The 13,406-nt window shown below is 43.2% G+C and overlaps 1 protein-coding gene across 1 annotated transcript; it reads right to left on the bottom strand.

Annotated features, from left to right (window-relative positions):
- Positions 1 to 769: 769 nt before the first annotated feature.
- eloa (elongin A) lies at positions 770 to 12,069 on the bottom strand. Its single transcript, XM_076755223.1, has 12 exons — positions 11,970 to 12,069; positions 9,142 to 9,198; positions 8,506 to 8,618; positions 7,324 to 7,925; positions 5,892 to 6,226; positions 5,195 to 5,306; positions 4,629 to 4,781; positions 4,243 to 4,340; positions 3,494 to 3,674; positions 3,178 to 3,310; positions 2,371 to 2,537; positions 770 to 2,248 (listed from the first exon to the last, which is right to left on the bottom strand). Exons 1-12 carry the CDS (start codon positions 12,039 to 12,041, stop codon positions 2,187 to 2,189), a joined length of 2,085 nt encoding a protein of 694 aa, XP_076611338.1. The 5' UTR covers positions 12,042 to 12,069; the 3' UTR covers positions 770 to 2,186.
- Positions 12,070 to 13,406: the final 1,337 nt, after the last annotated feature.

Below are 13,406 nucleotides of genomic sequence, written 5' to 3'. Positions count from 1 at the left end.
AGCAAAACACCAAAACACACGTGATGTGCTCTCTTATTGGCTACTATCTGTTACCACCAATCGTCAATACTGTCGCAAACTGTTTACAAGTATCGTACAATAAAAACCGCAGTATGAAAGTACCTTAACGTTGCTCTTGTCACAGACGTCTGCAGTAATTATCATCAGAACATCATATTTAGTGAAATATTATTTGTTTTTAAGGAAAATATTGTGGTTGAAAATACATGTGACAAGTTCAACCAAAGAGGGTTTTTTTTAAATCCTTCTCAGATTGTTTCATCTGATGAATCCAATATTTCACCAGAAAAAAGCTAAATTTAGTGAAAAGTCGGATAGAAGTAGGTATCATTTCACAGAGTATTGGCTTTATTTCTTATCCCTTTAATCCCCTCAGATTTAGTGTACTGGGGCTTCATGGGAAGTCCTGTGCCCCATCTTGCAAATTCAGATTTAGATGGTGATGTTAATAATTCAAAATTCAAAACAGACAAAACACAAAAATTAGGTTTAATTGGCAATAAATGCCACATTACATGGTTTAAGGACAACATTATGTAAACAGTTTACTAATGAGTCCTCTTTAAGGCCTACAAGACAGATGGGCAGATAAAAAAAAATCCATTCTTGAGTGAGAGTTGTTCCATGATACTGTTCGTCCTCCGCTGCGGGCTTTTTGAGTGTGTTCAGTCATTTAGAGAGAAAACAAGATACAAAGTGCTGATACTTGATGGATAAACACCACCACACAAACACCACGGAAAATGTAAGGGCAAAAAGTCAATTTTAATAAAAATGACCATATAACATTTATTAAAATCTAATAAAATTACAATTTTAAATCTAATTCCTTTCAGGCCCGTGTTGTGGGGTGCCAGGTCCCAGTGTTGAAAATAAATACATATCATTGTTGTAGACTGAAGCTGCAGACATCCTATCAAGATCCTTCCTTATTGTTATTATTCCTTGTTTTCTTCTTCTTCTTCTTCTCTTCCCGCAGTCTCTCGATTTGTCACAGTGAAGCAGATATAAACAGGGACACACACATTCAACAGCAGGAAAACATGTTCTGAAGCCACAGGAGGGTTGAAATTAGTCTACAATGTGAGCGTGTAGTTCACCGATATCTCAAAACATGTTTAAATATGCATGTGTTTGTTTGTTAAAAGCAGAGTCCTTCACCAGTCAGTCCATGTCTCCGGTGGAGTCTTAATACCTCAGCTGACGTGCACCATGCATCCCATTTAAAGACAAAACAAGAGTGTCGAGGTCTTCCTCATGTAGTGTTTCATTTGATCATAATGGAAAGTAACACACAGCTATTCTTTAAAATAAAAGAACAAGTATGTTTTTCTGTTCCATGAAGGATAAACTGGATATTTTAAGAAAAACACTTTTTTGAATGAGAAGAAAGATACCACTCATGCCTGTACAATAATCATGAAGCTGCAGCCGGCAGCCGGTTAGCTTAGCTTAGCACAAAGACTGGCAACAGAGGGAAACTGCTAGCCTGGTAGCAAAACCTGCCTACTAGCACTTCTAAAGCTCGTTCAGTAACACAGTGTTGTCTCATTGGCGTAAATGTACAAAAAGCATGTAAAAATGACAGTTCTGTGTTTTTCTTGGCTGTAGCTAAGCTAACCGGCTGCTGGCTGTCGCTTCATGTGGCGCGCAGACACGAGAGTGGCGTCAGCTGTTTATGTAGCTCTCGGTAAGAAAGCCAATAAACACAATTCCCATGAGGTCAAGCTATTCCTTCTAAAATATCTGCCCAGAAACAAGAAAAAGTAACAGACTGTGTGTGTGTGTGTGTGTGTGTGTGTGTGTGTGTGTGTGTGTGTGTGTAAGAAGTTGGCGGCTTAATTCAAAGTTAATTAACACACTGGCCGTCATTTATGATTTAAATACTTATTTAACTACTCCCAAAACAGATGCCACCAGTTAAATAAATAAAAAAAAAAAAAGAAAAAAAAATTCCACCAATACTGAAATATTAATTTGATATGTTTGGTGGGTTGAGATAATGGGGTGTGTGTGTGTGTGTGTGTGTGTGTGTGTGTGTGTGTGTGTGTGTGTGTGTGTGTGTGTGTGTATAAACAGGGATGAAGGGGTGTACAGTAATTTCTTTCTAATCTTAAATTAAAAACACAGTCGGAATTCATAAAATACATTCAGTCTCTTTCACTCTATCGGCGGGAGAATCTGTTCTTGAAAGCTTTGATAGTTTTGGCCATCATGGGGGCGATTTCTGCGAGGAGAAGAAGAAGAAGAAGAAGAAGAAGAAGAAAAAGAAAACTTAGATTTAAAAGCACACAAACATCATTCTGCTTTTTCTTTTTTTACGGCTCAGGACCGTGAACAAACACTTACTTTTGACCTGTGGCTTGTCGCGGGCTGCATGTACTCCTCCTCCTACTCCTACTCCTCCTCCACCACCTCCTGGTGCTGAGGAGCGAGATGAGCTGGGAAGAGGGTTATGTTGGGAGGAAGAGGAGTGGCTCGATTCACCAGTAAAGTCCATGGTCGCTGGCCTTATTCTGAAAGACACACGAGGAGACAAATGGTGGTAAATGCTCTGATTATTACAATCAAGCAAAATGTCACAAAGTCCTGAATTCAAACACAATTCAACGATCAATCATTTAGTCTAGAAATTATCACAAAACAATGAAACACCGTCACACTTTCCCAGAGACTTTTCAGGATTTTTAACCTAAACCAAACAAACATCCACATTAGACCATGAAATAGCTGCACACTCCCTTAAAAACTATTATTATAATGATGCAAACACTTAACGATAATGATAATAATCCATACGTATGTAAATACACTATACAAACACCAGGTGGCGATCAAGGCTCATTGATGTCAGTTCTGGTGAAACTGGCAGTTATGAACTTTCATCACTTGGAGATGAATATTTAAACACGTATCAACACAGATTTAAACAGCAGGTGGTTTCCAGTAGTTCTGGTGGAAAAAACCTTGCAGACACACCCACTGAAACATTTAAGGTAGTAAATACAGCAGGAAAACCCTCATGTGCATACAGTACACACATAAAACTCATGTCATTTATATTTTCTATCTAAACAACTGTGACCTCTGTTCTCTGAGGTCCCTGCTGTGTTAAGAAGTGAGGAGTGTGAGCAGGTGAGGCAGCAGAGCACTGACTTGATGGGAGCTGCGGCCGCGGTGGAGGCGGCCGTGGACGATCCACCGATGGTGCCGAACTTCTCCTGTCGGCGGCGGACATCACGCGGCGGCTTGGCAACAGAATTCACAAACGCCATCTTCACCTGCCGCCCTGCCAGGATGAAAAAAGAAAAAAAAAAACACTGAAGACCTTCATAAATACACTAATACTCAACATTTTGGGAGAAATCGATTTTTGCCACTTTGTAGTGCAGACTGATATAAAACACAAAGTGACTGAAGGGTCGTCACTTTCTTCAGATTCAGAGCTTGAGTCAGGAAAAGCTTCTCGTACCTTTTGGCTTGTTGGCGTGTGCGGAGGAGATGTTCTGGGTGAGCAGCCTCAGTCGCTCCTCTCGCTCGTCGTGCAGCCTCAGATACATCTCCCTCCACGACTCGTACTCCTGAGGAGACTCGCGCTTGAAGTCCCGCTGACAGTGACGCATCCACAGCTCGTCCGACTCCTCCGTGAACCACTGAAACGAGACGGATCGTCAGTCTTCCCACACGACACGCTGATGTTTGTTTGCTGCTCTGTACGATGCACAGGTGTTACACAAGGACAGGACGTGAACGGGCACAACATCAACATGCACTGCAGGTCTGACTGTACAAACATGCACTTCCTGCAAGGCTTTTATTTTGAAGGACTGAACAGAAAAGAGGATGAGGTGGATGCTTCGTCTTGCAAAACCACCACTTAACAGTAAAAGTCAACATGGACAATTTGTGTTTCTGCGGCTCTTTGAGGGGGAAAGGTATGCAAAGGACACATGCCACAAGACCTACAACTGTTTATGAAACTTTATGAAAAGGTACAATTTACATATTGAAATGTGAAAAAATCCTCAAATTCCTGAGCTCAACGTCCCTTTTTTGTCAGGACATTTTCTAGAAACTAGGTGGAAATTTACAAACTCTTTGTGGCCTTATATCTGACAGTGCCGTTGTTTTTATACAACTGTTTCCTCTTCAGGCAACCTAAAGAAACCTGTGTTTAAGCACTGCTGTGCGTGTGTGCGTGTGTGTGCGTGTGTGTGTTACCTGGTTGCTCTGCTCAATGCGGTACAGCTGCTCTGGCGTACATCGCTCCAGCACCGGCTCCAGGATCTCAAACGGCACTCCGCCCACCTCAGCGATGGCTGAAAGAGCGCAGACAGACGCGTTCGTTTGTTTTAACCACCTTGAGACAGCAAGCGGGCGGTGACGGCAGAGGAGCATACTGGATCTCAAGCATTCGTCAGGTGATCATGTGGGCTTTATGTTTCTTTTGCGGTGAGCCCTTCTGGACTGCTGAATACAGTTTAGGACTTATTTTATGACACATCAGCTTGTGATAACACTGGGGGGCATCTAGAGACGCTCTAACGCCATCTGCTGGTAGACTTTTGTAATGACGAATCTGTAGAATATACAGCAGCTGCACTCACAGTCGATGTTGTTCTGCAGCACACGGATGCACTGCTCATACAAAGTCATCATCCTGGGCAGGTAAGAGGTCTTAGACCCGGAGTAGACCACCATCTTGGAGTTGAATCGCTTCCCGGTGAACCCAGCGTCCTCCTCGTCGTTATAGACAGGAACTGAAAGTGAAGGAGGGAGTGAAAGTTGGGCAGCGTGACACAGATACGCTGACACTGACCAAAAAAAAAAAAAATCTTCAAGAAGAAATAGATTACAATTGCCATGAATGCAAAGTCAAGTCTCCATTTTGGTATTTGACAATTGAACCTGACCTTATTTTACGTGGGTTTTTTTGTTTGTTTTTTTTTAGATTTTCCATAATAGAGAGTTCAGTCTCTGTATGATTCCTCCCTGCAATATTTAAAACTGATCCACTCAACAATCAGTGCAGATTTTGTCCGTATATGAAACTGTCTGAAATACTAGAAATACATAATATGAGACGTACGATATGTCCCCTTGGTGGTCATCGTGGTTCAGAAGAAGGAACTATGATGTTTGATAAATATCACTTTTAAAGTCAGGGCGTTACCTTTCCGTCTCTGAGGGGACAGCGGTGTGACGTCGATGGAGGGCAGAGGTCTGTAATTGGGCTGAATGGCTGGCAGAGGGATTTCAGGAAGAGTTGGGATGGACTCCACCACCTGCAGACAACATCACACTGACGTCAGCGAGCAGGATCTTCTCAAACCAAGAGTTTTGGATACAGAAAGTTTGCTTTCGTTTTCATGTTGCTTTGTGGTCAAGAAATCAAAAAAAATAACAGGGCACATGGTTTTGAAAATGATAAAGGCTTCGTGGCTCAGCGCCGACGCGGTTCAGCTCAGACAGACGGAGGCTGGTGTCAGCTGCCTTTGAGCAGCACTGGATGATCGTCACAGGTGGAGTCAAATAAGAGTGTGTGTACAAAATAAGCTGAACTCCAACAAGCATCAGCATCTCTGGGATTAGCAAATTCATCAAAAATAACCAACAGCATCACGTTATTCATTATTTTTGATAAATCTGGACAGTTACTAAACGCTTTTTAATTTTTGTAAAGCAGCGTGAGTTATAATAATTAAACCTGCAGTAACTGATTTTGTTGGCCAGTCAGTGGCAGCGGAAACAAGCTGTGAACACAACACAGACACGTCGCCTTTGACGCTGATGACAGTGGACTTGGTGAAGCGATGCGTTTACAGACGTCTGGTTAAGTTTGGAGAACGCACGCTCGCTGCTGTTCTTACCCTCTTGCGTTTTTCCGGCGTCGCTGCAGCTGAACTGGAGCCTGAATGTGGCCTCTTGGTGCTTTGAGTGCCGTTAGCTTTGCTCACTTTAGAGGAGGAGGAGGAGGAAGAGGAGGAGGGCGCAGGCGGAGGGGTTCGTGCGTGATGCGAGGACGACACAGAGGATGAAGAGTGAGACGGTCGACTGTGTGACGATGACGAGGATGACGGCTTCTTCTTCTTCTTGACGGACGTTGGGGCGTCGTACGTGAGGAAAGACTCGAAGGACATGGTGGGAGTCTCGAAGTCTTCCTCCTCCTCTTTGGATGGAGAGTCCTTCGGCACCCGGGGTCGCCCTGGCAACACAAAGGCAAATGGAAAAGTCAGAGGATGCAGTGAATCATGGGTAATCAGGATGATGCTGGAGCTTACTGAATCAAGTGCACGTCAATGTGATTCCTATTGACTTTCATTACGTTACTTTCATTACTTCGAACCAGCAGCAGCTGAAAGATGGAGAAACCTTTCAAACGGATGCAACTAACGACTCATCTGCCCGTTACTGTCTCAATGCTGATGCTGGACTTTACTTAAGATTCTGAATGCAGGACTTTTACTTGTACCAAAGTATTTTTACACTGCAGTATTGCTACTTTTACTGAAATAAAAGACCTGAATGGTTCTTCAAGTCCTGACTGTTTGTGATACTTTATAAATGAACAAAGCAAAACTGCAGCCTGCTGTTTGCAGTTTGCTTTTGAATTACAGTTTGTCGCTTGCTGTCAGCAGAGTTACGAACATATCGTATCTGCAGTATCTCCGTCAGCTGCTACAGGATGTTGCTCTTTGCTGTGGCCACATTTTGTGTGCTGATAAAACAGAAACATCTTTTTTTTTTAACAACACAACAGGAAGAAACTGGTGTTTAAATGCAAGCCACGTTTATTTTTAGGGTTATTTGATCCAAAGCTTAAAGTGTGGGCACTTCTGTAAAAAGCATTTCTTGTTGGAAAGTCAGAGGCCTCCATCAATACTGGGCATGTCCCAAACACTTTCATTTCTAAGGGGAACTCCAATGATTTTACACGTCAGAGTCTGTTGACAGGCTCAGCTGAGTTTTACTGCATGTGTGAAAACGTTGCATAGACCCTGCTGTGGCTCCAGAGAGAGCTGCCTGAAACCTGGTGAAGTGTTGGTTCGATCTGAAAACTCTGAAAGACACGTTAAAAGACGGGAGCTCATCAGAACTCTGCAGCCCACTCCTCATCTCCACTACAAGCTAGAAGCTCGGCTACATTAGCCGCTGCTAGCATTACACACCAGGATTTTTAACAGAACTGCTGACAGTCCGTTGCATTGAGAAGGCCTTGACTGAAAAGATGAAACCTCTGGTGCGGCCGTAGTTACAGTGAACTTCTTCCATCAAACAAACTGTACGAACACAAACACTCACCGTCATCGCCTCCTTTCTTCTTCTCTCCCCTCTTACTCTCGTGTGTGGTGGACTTCCTGCTGTGCTTTGCAGACTTTTGTACTGGACTCTGCTGTCGCTCTCTGTCTGTGCTGCGTTTCTTCCCCTCACCGCCTCCTCCGCCTCCTCCTCCTCCTCCTCGATCGCTGCTCATCTGTGCATGGCGTTCCCGCCGTTCCTCGTCTCTGTCCCTGTTTCTGTCGCCATGGGAACCGTGATGGTGGTTTTTGTTGGGTTCTTTGTTTGGTTTGGCGTGGCGGACCTCTCTGCGGGGAGGAGGGGGACTAGGCTCAGGCTCGGGCTCGGGTTCGGGCTCGGGGCTCTCGTACTCGTCCGACCGGTAGCCTCCTCGCTGTGGAGGGCTGTACTGCTCGTGCTGAGGAGGTGAGGGCAAGTAGTTCGTGTGGTAGCCTCTCTCTCCCTCCTCCTCCTCCTCCTCCTCCTCCTCTTCTTCTTCCATGTAGGAGGGCTCTTCCTCAGGGGAGGGCTCCCGGGCTCGTCTGTGGCCCCCTCCTCCACCTGCCACTGGAGCTCGAGAGTGTGTGAGTGACCGCGATGCCTCTTTGACGTGGCTGCTGGTGGGTCTGCGGTGGACAGACAGACGGACAGACGGCAGTGAAAAACACTGGAGCACATCACAACACTAAAACTAAAACTGCAGTACTACAACTACAGTACTACAACTACAGCACTACAGCACAAACATGACGCATCAGGTCAGTGCACTCAGAGCACTCTCATGAAAACAGAGCAGAATGGATGAAGACTGCTTCCAGATCTTCCCTGGTCTTTTCTCTGAGAGTGGTCGTCTCATTTTACAGCTGCTGGAGCTTTTTATTCCACCTTTAGCGAGCTGTGCCTAACTGCACAACGTGTTCAAGCTGATCCTGAACAAAGGCAGAGAGGTCCACTATTAATTATTACTTCAATGTGTCTGCTTCCTGTCTTATCCTGACTGTCATCGGGGACATGTCTCAGCAGAATGTGACTTCAGCTTCAGAGTGACTATGGTTGAAATTAGAGTTTTATTTATTAAAATAAAGAGGTCAGGGCTTCAAATTCAAAGGTTGGTTGGACATCTGCATGAGACACATAGTATACAGGGTGGATTGTTCCAGTCCAGGCTTCTGTTTGCATGTCTAGACAGAGGTATGCAAAACGCACCTTTCTGCAGACTGAGGAACCAGTTTCTTCCATTTGGCTACGAGGCTTTTTGCCATTTCTCCAGCTACTTCATGTTTCCTAAAAGAATTCACAGTCTTCCCCACTCCAGTTTCCTACAAGAGAATGAAACAAAGGGAAAACACGAACACTGGTCACTCTTTTTTCTTCCATCCAGACTCAGATTTACGATTTAATTCCACAACACAAGGCCAGGTTTTTTCACTTTTACAGCTGTTATCACATCTTTGCCATCTTCAGCCGAGGAATCTGATTGCTCAGACACATGTTGAGGCTTTGCTGATAATTTGCATAAATCACAGCCAACAAGAGAGAAAATAACTGACTCAGGAAGGTAATTTTGTTCCCAGCAAAGCTCCAGTTCTCACTCACAGCTGAACACATTCACTGCACACTGTGACCACTGTTTCACGTCGATCTTTACTGGAGCACTCAGAGATTAAATGCCTTGCTAAAGAGCTCCTTCCCAAACTGGTCATCCACTGATCTCTCAAGGTCCAGCAGCTCACCGGAGCTGAAACAATTTCACTTCTGCAGCATTTACTTTCTTCTTTTATTAGGCAGGCACTCAGGTTTGGAAACAAAGCAGATGTGAACGAGGACTCAACACGCCCTTACCACCAGTATGTCCACAGTCATGGGAAGTTCCCCCAGTCTTTTGAAAGTCTTCAGTAGCTGGAAAAACAAGAGAAAAATTTCAGCAATTCAGGAGCTTCTGGTATTTAAGTGGACACACGGGCTGGATGACAGGACACTACACGCTGTTAGAGAACATAAAATCCAGCAGCCATTTTCTGGGACGTAAATACAAACATAATATCTCTGGGTGATAAAGTTGGAAATCAATGAGGACTGCTTAGTGCTAATTCTGGGTTCTTCTATGATTTTGCCACTGTTGTGGCAGACTGACTGATGTGTCACTGTCTTCCTCAGCGGATGGCGTTTGCTCAGTTGTCTCCACCATATACAACCACCTGTCATCACATGATATGATGATGACAACGGAACCAAACTCCACCTGCTGAACTACAGCGAGAGATGGGGTTGAAAGCAAAGGAAAAAGACTAACAGGTGGCCCTCGAGTTCAAGTTGTTTTAGTGATTAACTCTCTGAATATAAGATGAAATATGTGTTCAAAGAATTGTATTGTATATGGGATACTGGTTGGACCTGGAGACAGGATGGAGGTGTCACAACTTATGACAACTTCTGCTAATACAGGCTCACATCCTTTACGTCTTGTGCAATTTTTACTTTGCTCTATACTTTTTCAACTGTGCAATAGTACAAACACTGTATTTATTACCCAGATTGGCAACTGTATTTTTTAAATCTGTACACAACATAAATATAAACTCATGCAACTCAGTGGTCTTCTATGCAACAGTATTTCTCAAGCGCAATTCTACATATGTCGTTGGTAGATTTTCATAGTATTTTTTAGAATCTGTACATAATACAAATACATTGTTGATTTTTATTTGTTTTCCTGGATTCTTCTATCTTGACCCTTTGATGCCACTGTTTCTGTCTATCTTTCAATACATTGCAGGCTGTAACAACTTCCTTTCCCCAGCGTGGGATCAGTAAAGTTTTATCTTATCTCATCTCTTAGTCTACTGGCTGCTGCATCATGATACCCTGTATGTCATGACTTAATAACTCTGACTTCATTTTAAACATATTTACATGCAGTATCTGTATGTATGCATGTAACCTGTTTCAGTTCTCCCTTCAGGATGATTTAAATGAAAATACTGTCGTTGTGGACCCGCTCTGCTCTCAGTCTTCTGGTGTTAAAGACCCCCTGACCTGAAGATCTCACAGCTGATTGATCTCTGTGATTGACTCCTCCTGACATCTCAATTGTTGTCTCAGTTAAACTGTCTGATCCACACTGGAAACAGCGACGTTAAGCAGCCCTGCGTCATGGACACAGTGATGTCGTGGCCTAATGGGGCAGGGCTGGAGTAAAACCACTGAGCCGCGATTTCACCATTTCTTTGGCAAATTATGACTTCTGGAAAGGGGAACATGTCTTCCGTTCACCGAGCCTGTCACGCAGATCATCACTGCTTTGTTTTGGGACGCACGGTTACAATTCAGAGGAGAAACTAAACAAAGGGCTGGTCGGACATTGTTGATGTCATTTATCCGCTTTTACAATTCAACATTTTAAGAGCAGACCTCAGAACGGGGACGTACAACCGCGACGTAAAATGAATTTGGCTCATCGGCTTAACGTTAGAGGCCCGGGGTCGATGAAACTGTCATTACTTTCCGCACTAACGTTAGTTAGCTAGGAAGCTAACGGCTACTCTGGCCCCGAGTTTCGGTATAAGATAAATTATGTTGCGGTAACTGTTGTTATTTTGGCAGCTGATAAAATATTTATGGACAATTATTATACCAAACTGACAGCGGTTAATATTAGCTAAAAGCCAGCGTTAAAGAAGTACGTTATAAGAAGTTAAAACCCCTTAATTATCGTGACGTCTCACACGATGCCTTCACATTCTGTCGGAATTGCTGCCTTTGTAAGATGAGCACAAATGACTCATGTCCAAATCTGTTCAACGAGTATCCTTCTCCAGTATAAACATTAAAAAACTTAATGTTACAGGATCCTATCTGGTGACACGATTCAACAAAGATTTAATTTCGACAGGAATGCATGTTCCTTCAGCAAAACAGATACTGAAATCACACAACATATTTCTTTTCATGTCACTTCCAGATGTTTTGGAAGCAAATGGAAGAATCTTTTAAAGGTAATATGTAGTGAACTCCAATCACATGTGCGTGTATAAATACACACAAGCACATGCACATACACACACAGACACAAACTGCATGGGTTGGTGATGAAGGAGAAACTGGAAAATGTAAGAGGTTAAGACTTCACTGATCCCAGGGGAGGAATTCACAACCTAGCCAAGCACTACAATATAATTAAAATTAGCCACACCTTTACCAGCCGCAAAATTAAAGTGCTGTACACGTTAAGGCGTTAATAATTGTAATCCAATAAAAAAAACACAATGAATAATTTTAGTTTTGGTACTTTATTTTGATATTAATTCTTCTGTACGTTTCCTTAAATTACATGCGGAATATTTACTTGAATATTTCTACATTGTAGTTTTGGTGCTAAGGTTAAAGTTAAAGATCTGAGTATCTTCCACCGCCACTGTTGCTTCAGAGCTACTATAATTTGTATTTCCGACCAAAAAAACTACATAAAGACAGTTTGACGTGATTTCTTTTTTCAGAAGACGGAGCTCGACAGCGGCCATCGAACGCAGCATTTAAAAAACGGCTGCGACTTTTCGGAGAGCTGCCGTGACTGCGGTTTCGTTTCGGCCACCGGAGACAAACCGTTGCATTTCAGGAGACGGTCGGTGCTAAACATCAAATCTGTCCGTGTCGACCTGTGCAGTCGTTACCTTTCGAGGCTCCGGATTCTCCAGGAGCCGAGACTGAAGTCTATCCACTGTTTCCAGCAGTTCCTCCGCCATGTTTACTGCTGGTACCCTGTCGCCCGGAAGCTACTTCATCCTGACTGAACACGGGAGGAAAGAGGAGAAGTTCCGCTAGTTCAGTGACCGCTACCGCGAGGCAGACGTGGTCTACAGTCGTTTAAAAAGAGCATGCTTGAAAAATCAATAATCAGGAATTAGGAATTAATAACGACAATTATTGGGGAAAAGTTAAAGTTTGAACATTAAGTGAAGAGTCACGAAAGACGGAACTACGTCACAGCACAGCTGACGGCGCACGCAGGGAACACCTGTCAGGTTGACGCCACAGAAAACGCTGAATTAGCGAGTATTAAAATTAATTGTGTAACCTGGTAAAGGTGTATCTCCCTCCAAGAACCAGGCCTACAGTATTTCTGTCGCTATAACACTGACTTAAGTTAGATATTTTGTGAGGCAGTGGCGACATGGCTTACATTTTCTTTGGCTGAGGTGATTTTTTAAATTGTATGTGAGGGTTTCTGTTGCTAAAGGGAAAATATTGACCTCTGAGAATTAAAATATGTACATGAACTTGGAATTTTCTTGGATTTTCTTTGATTTGTTTGAGTACCTGAACACACTGAATCCAAAAGAAAGGCTGCTTTCTTTTTTTAATAGCAGGTTGATGGTTTAGTCTGTAAAATGTCAAAAATGGTAACAAAAGGCTGACACAGTTACCCAGAGCCCATGTGACGCCTGTCCAAGCAAAGCAACCCCAAACCACCAGATACTCAGTTTACTACAGTTTGACAACAGAAAGTAGCCAAGTCCCACATTTGTGAGCACTACATTTATTTGACAGTTACTTTTCAGATTATGATTTTACATACAAAACTGTTCATTTCATTAAATAAGTTACATTTTCGTAGGTTAAACTACCCAACAGTATGTGTTCTTTGATATGTTGAGAAAATTCTCCTACATTCTTTTACTTAAAACAGGTTTTTGAATGCAGGACTTTTACTTGTAGTGGAGTATTTTCACAGTGTCATATTAGTGCTTTTACTTAAGAAAGGATCTTGGATGCTTCCACTGCTTAAAATTAGTGAGATTAACAATCAAACAAAGACAGCAGATACACAAAACTGCAACCAAATCTGAATCCTGAAACCCCAAAGCCATCGGGGGGGTTGGGTGAGAGGAGCCCTGGCCTCTAATGGGATATTTTTGGAGGGGAGGGCGATGAGGGGTGCCTGTATTTGGAAGTGGAGGAGGTGGAAAGAAGAGGATCTGATGTGAGCTCAAGGAGGCGTGGTTGGATTTGCGATGTTTGTGGGTGGGGGGGCGTCAAATCGTACGTCACAGCTTTGGTTGAGACCCTGATTTCCTCCTGATACTGACACACACACACACGCACACACA

The sequence above is a fragment of the Chaetodon auriga genome, chromosome 17, assembly GCF_051107435.1.
Source record: "Chaetodon auriga isolate fChaAug3 chromosome 17, fChaAug3.hap1, whole genome shotgun sequence".
NCBI classification, from domain to species: domain Eukaryota; kingdom Metazoa; phylum Chordata; class Actinopteri; order Chaetodontiformes; family Chaetodontidae; genus Chaetodon; species Chaetodon auriga.
The sequence above is the reverse complement of the archived record's forward strand: the minus strand, read 5'-3'. Positions and strand labels throughout refer to the sequence as shown.

What these genes read in the sequence shown, in the direction of transcription:
- eloa (XM_076755223.1), bottom strand. Translation starts at nt 12,041, where the DNA reads ATGGCGGAGGAACTGCTGGAAACAGTGGATAGACTTCAGTCTCGGCTC. An exon ending in GTTCCTCAGTCTGCAGAAAG is followed by an intron (nt 7,926 to 8,505) that starts GTGCGTTTTGCA and finishes TGTCCACCGCAG; the next exon opens with ACCCACCAGCAGCCACGTCA. An exon ending in ACACGCCAACAAGCCAAAAG is followed by an intron (nt 3,311 to 3,493) that starts GTACGAGAAGCT and finishes TCATCCTGGCAG; the next exon opens with GGCGGCAGGTGAAGATGGCG.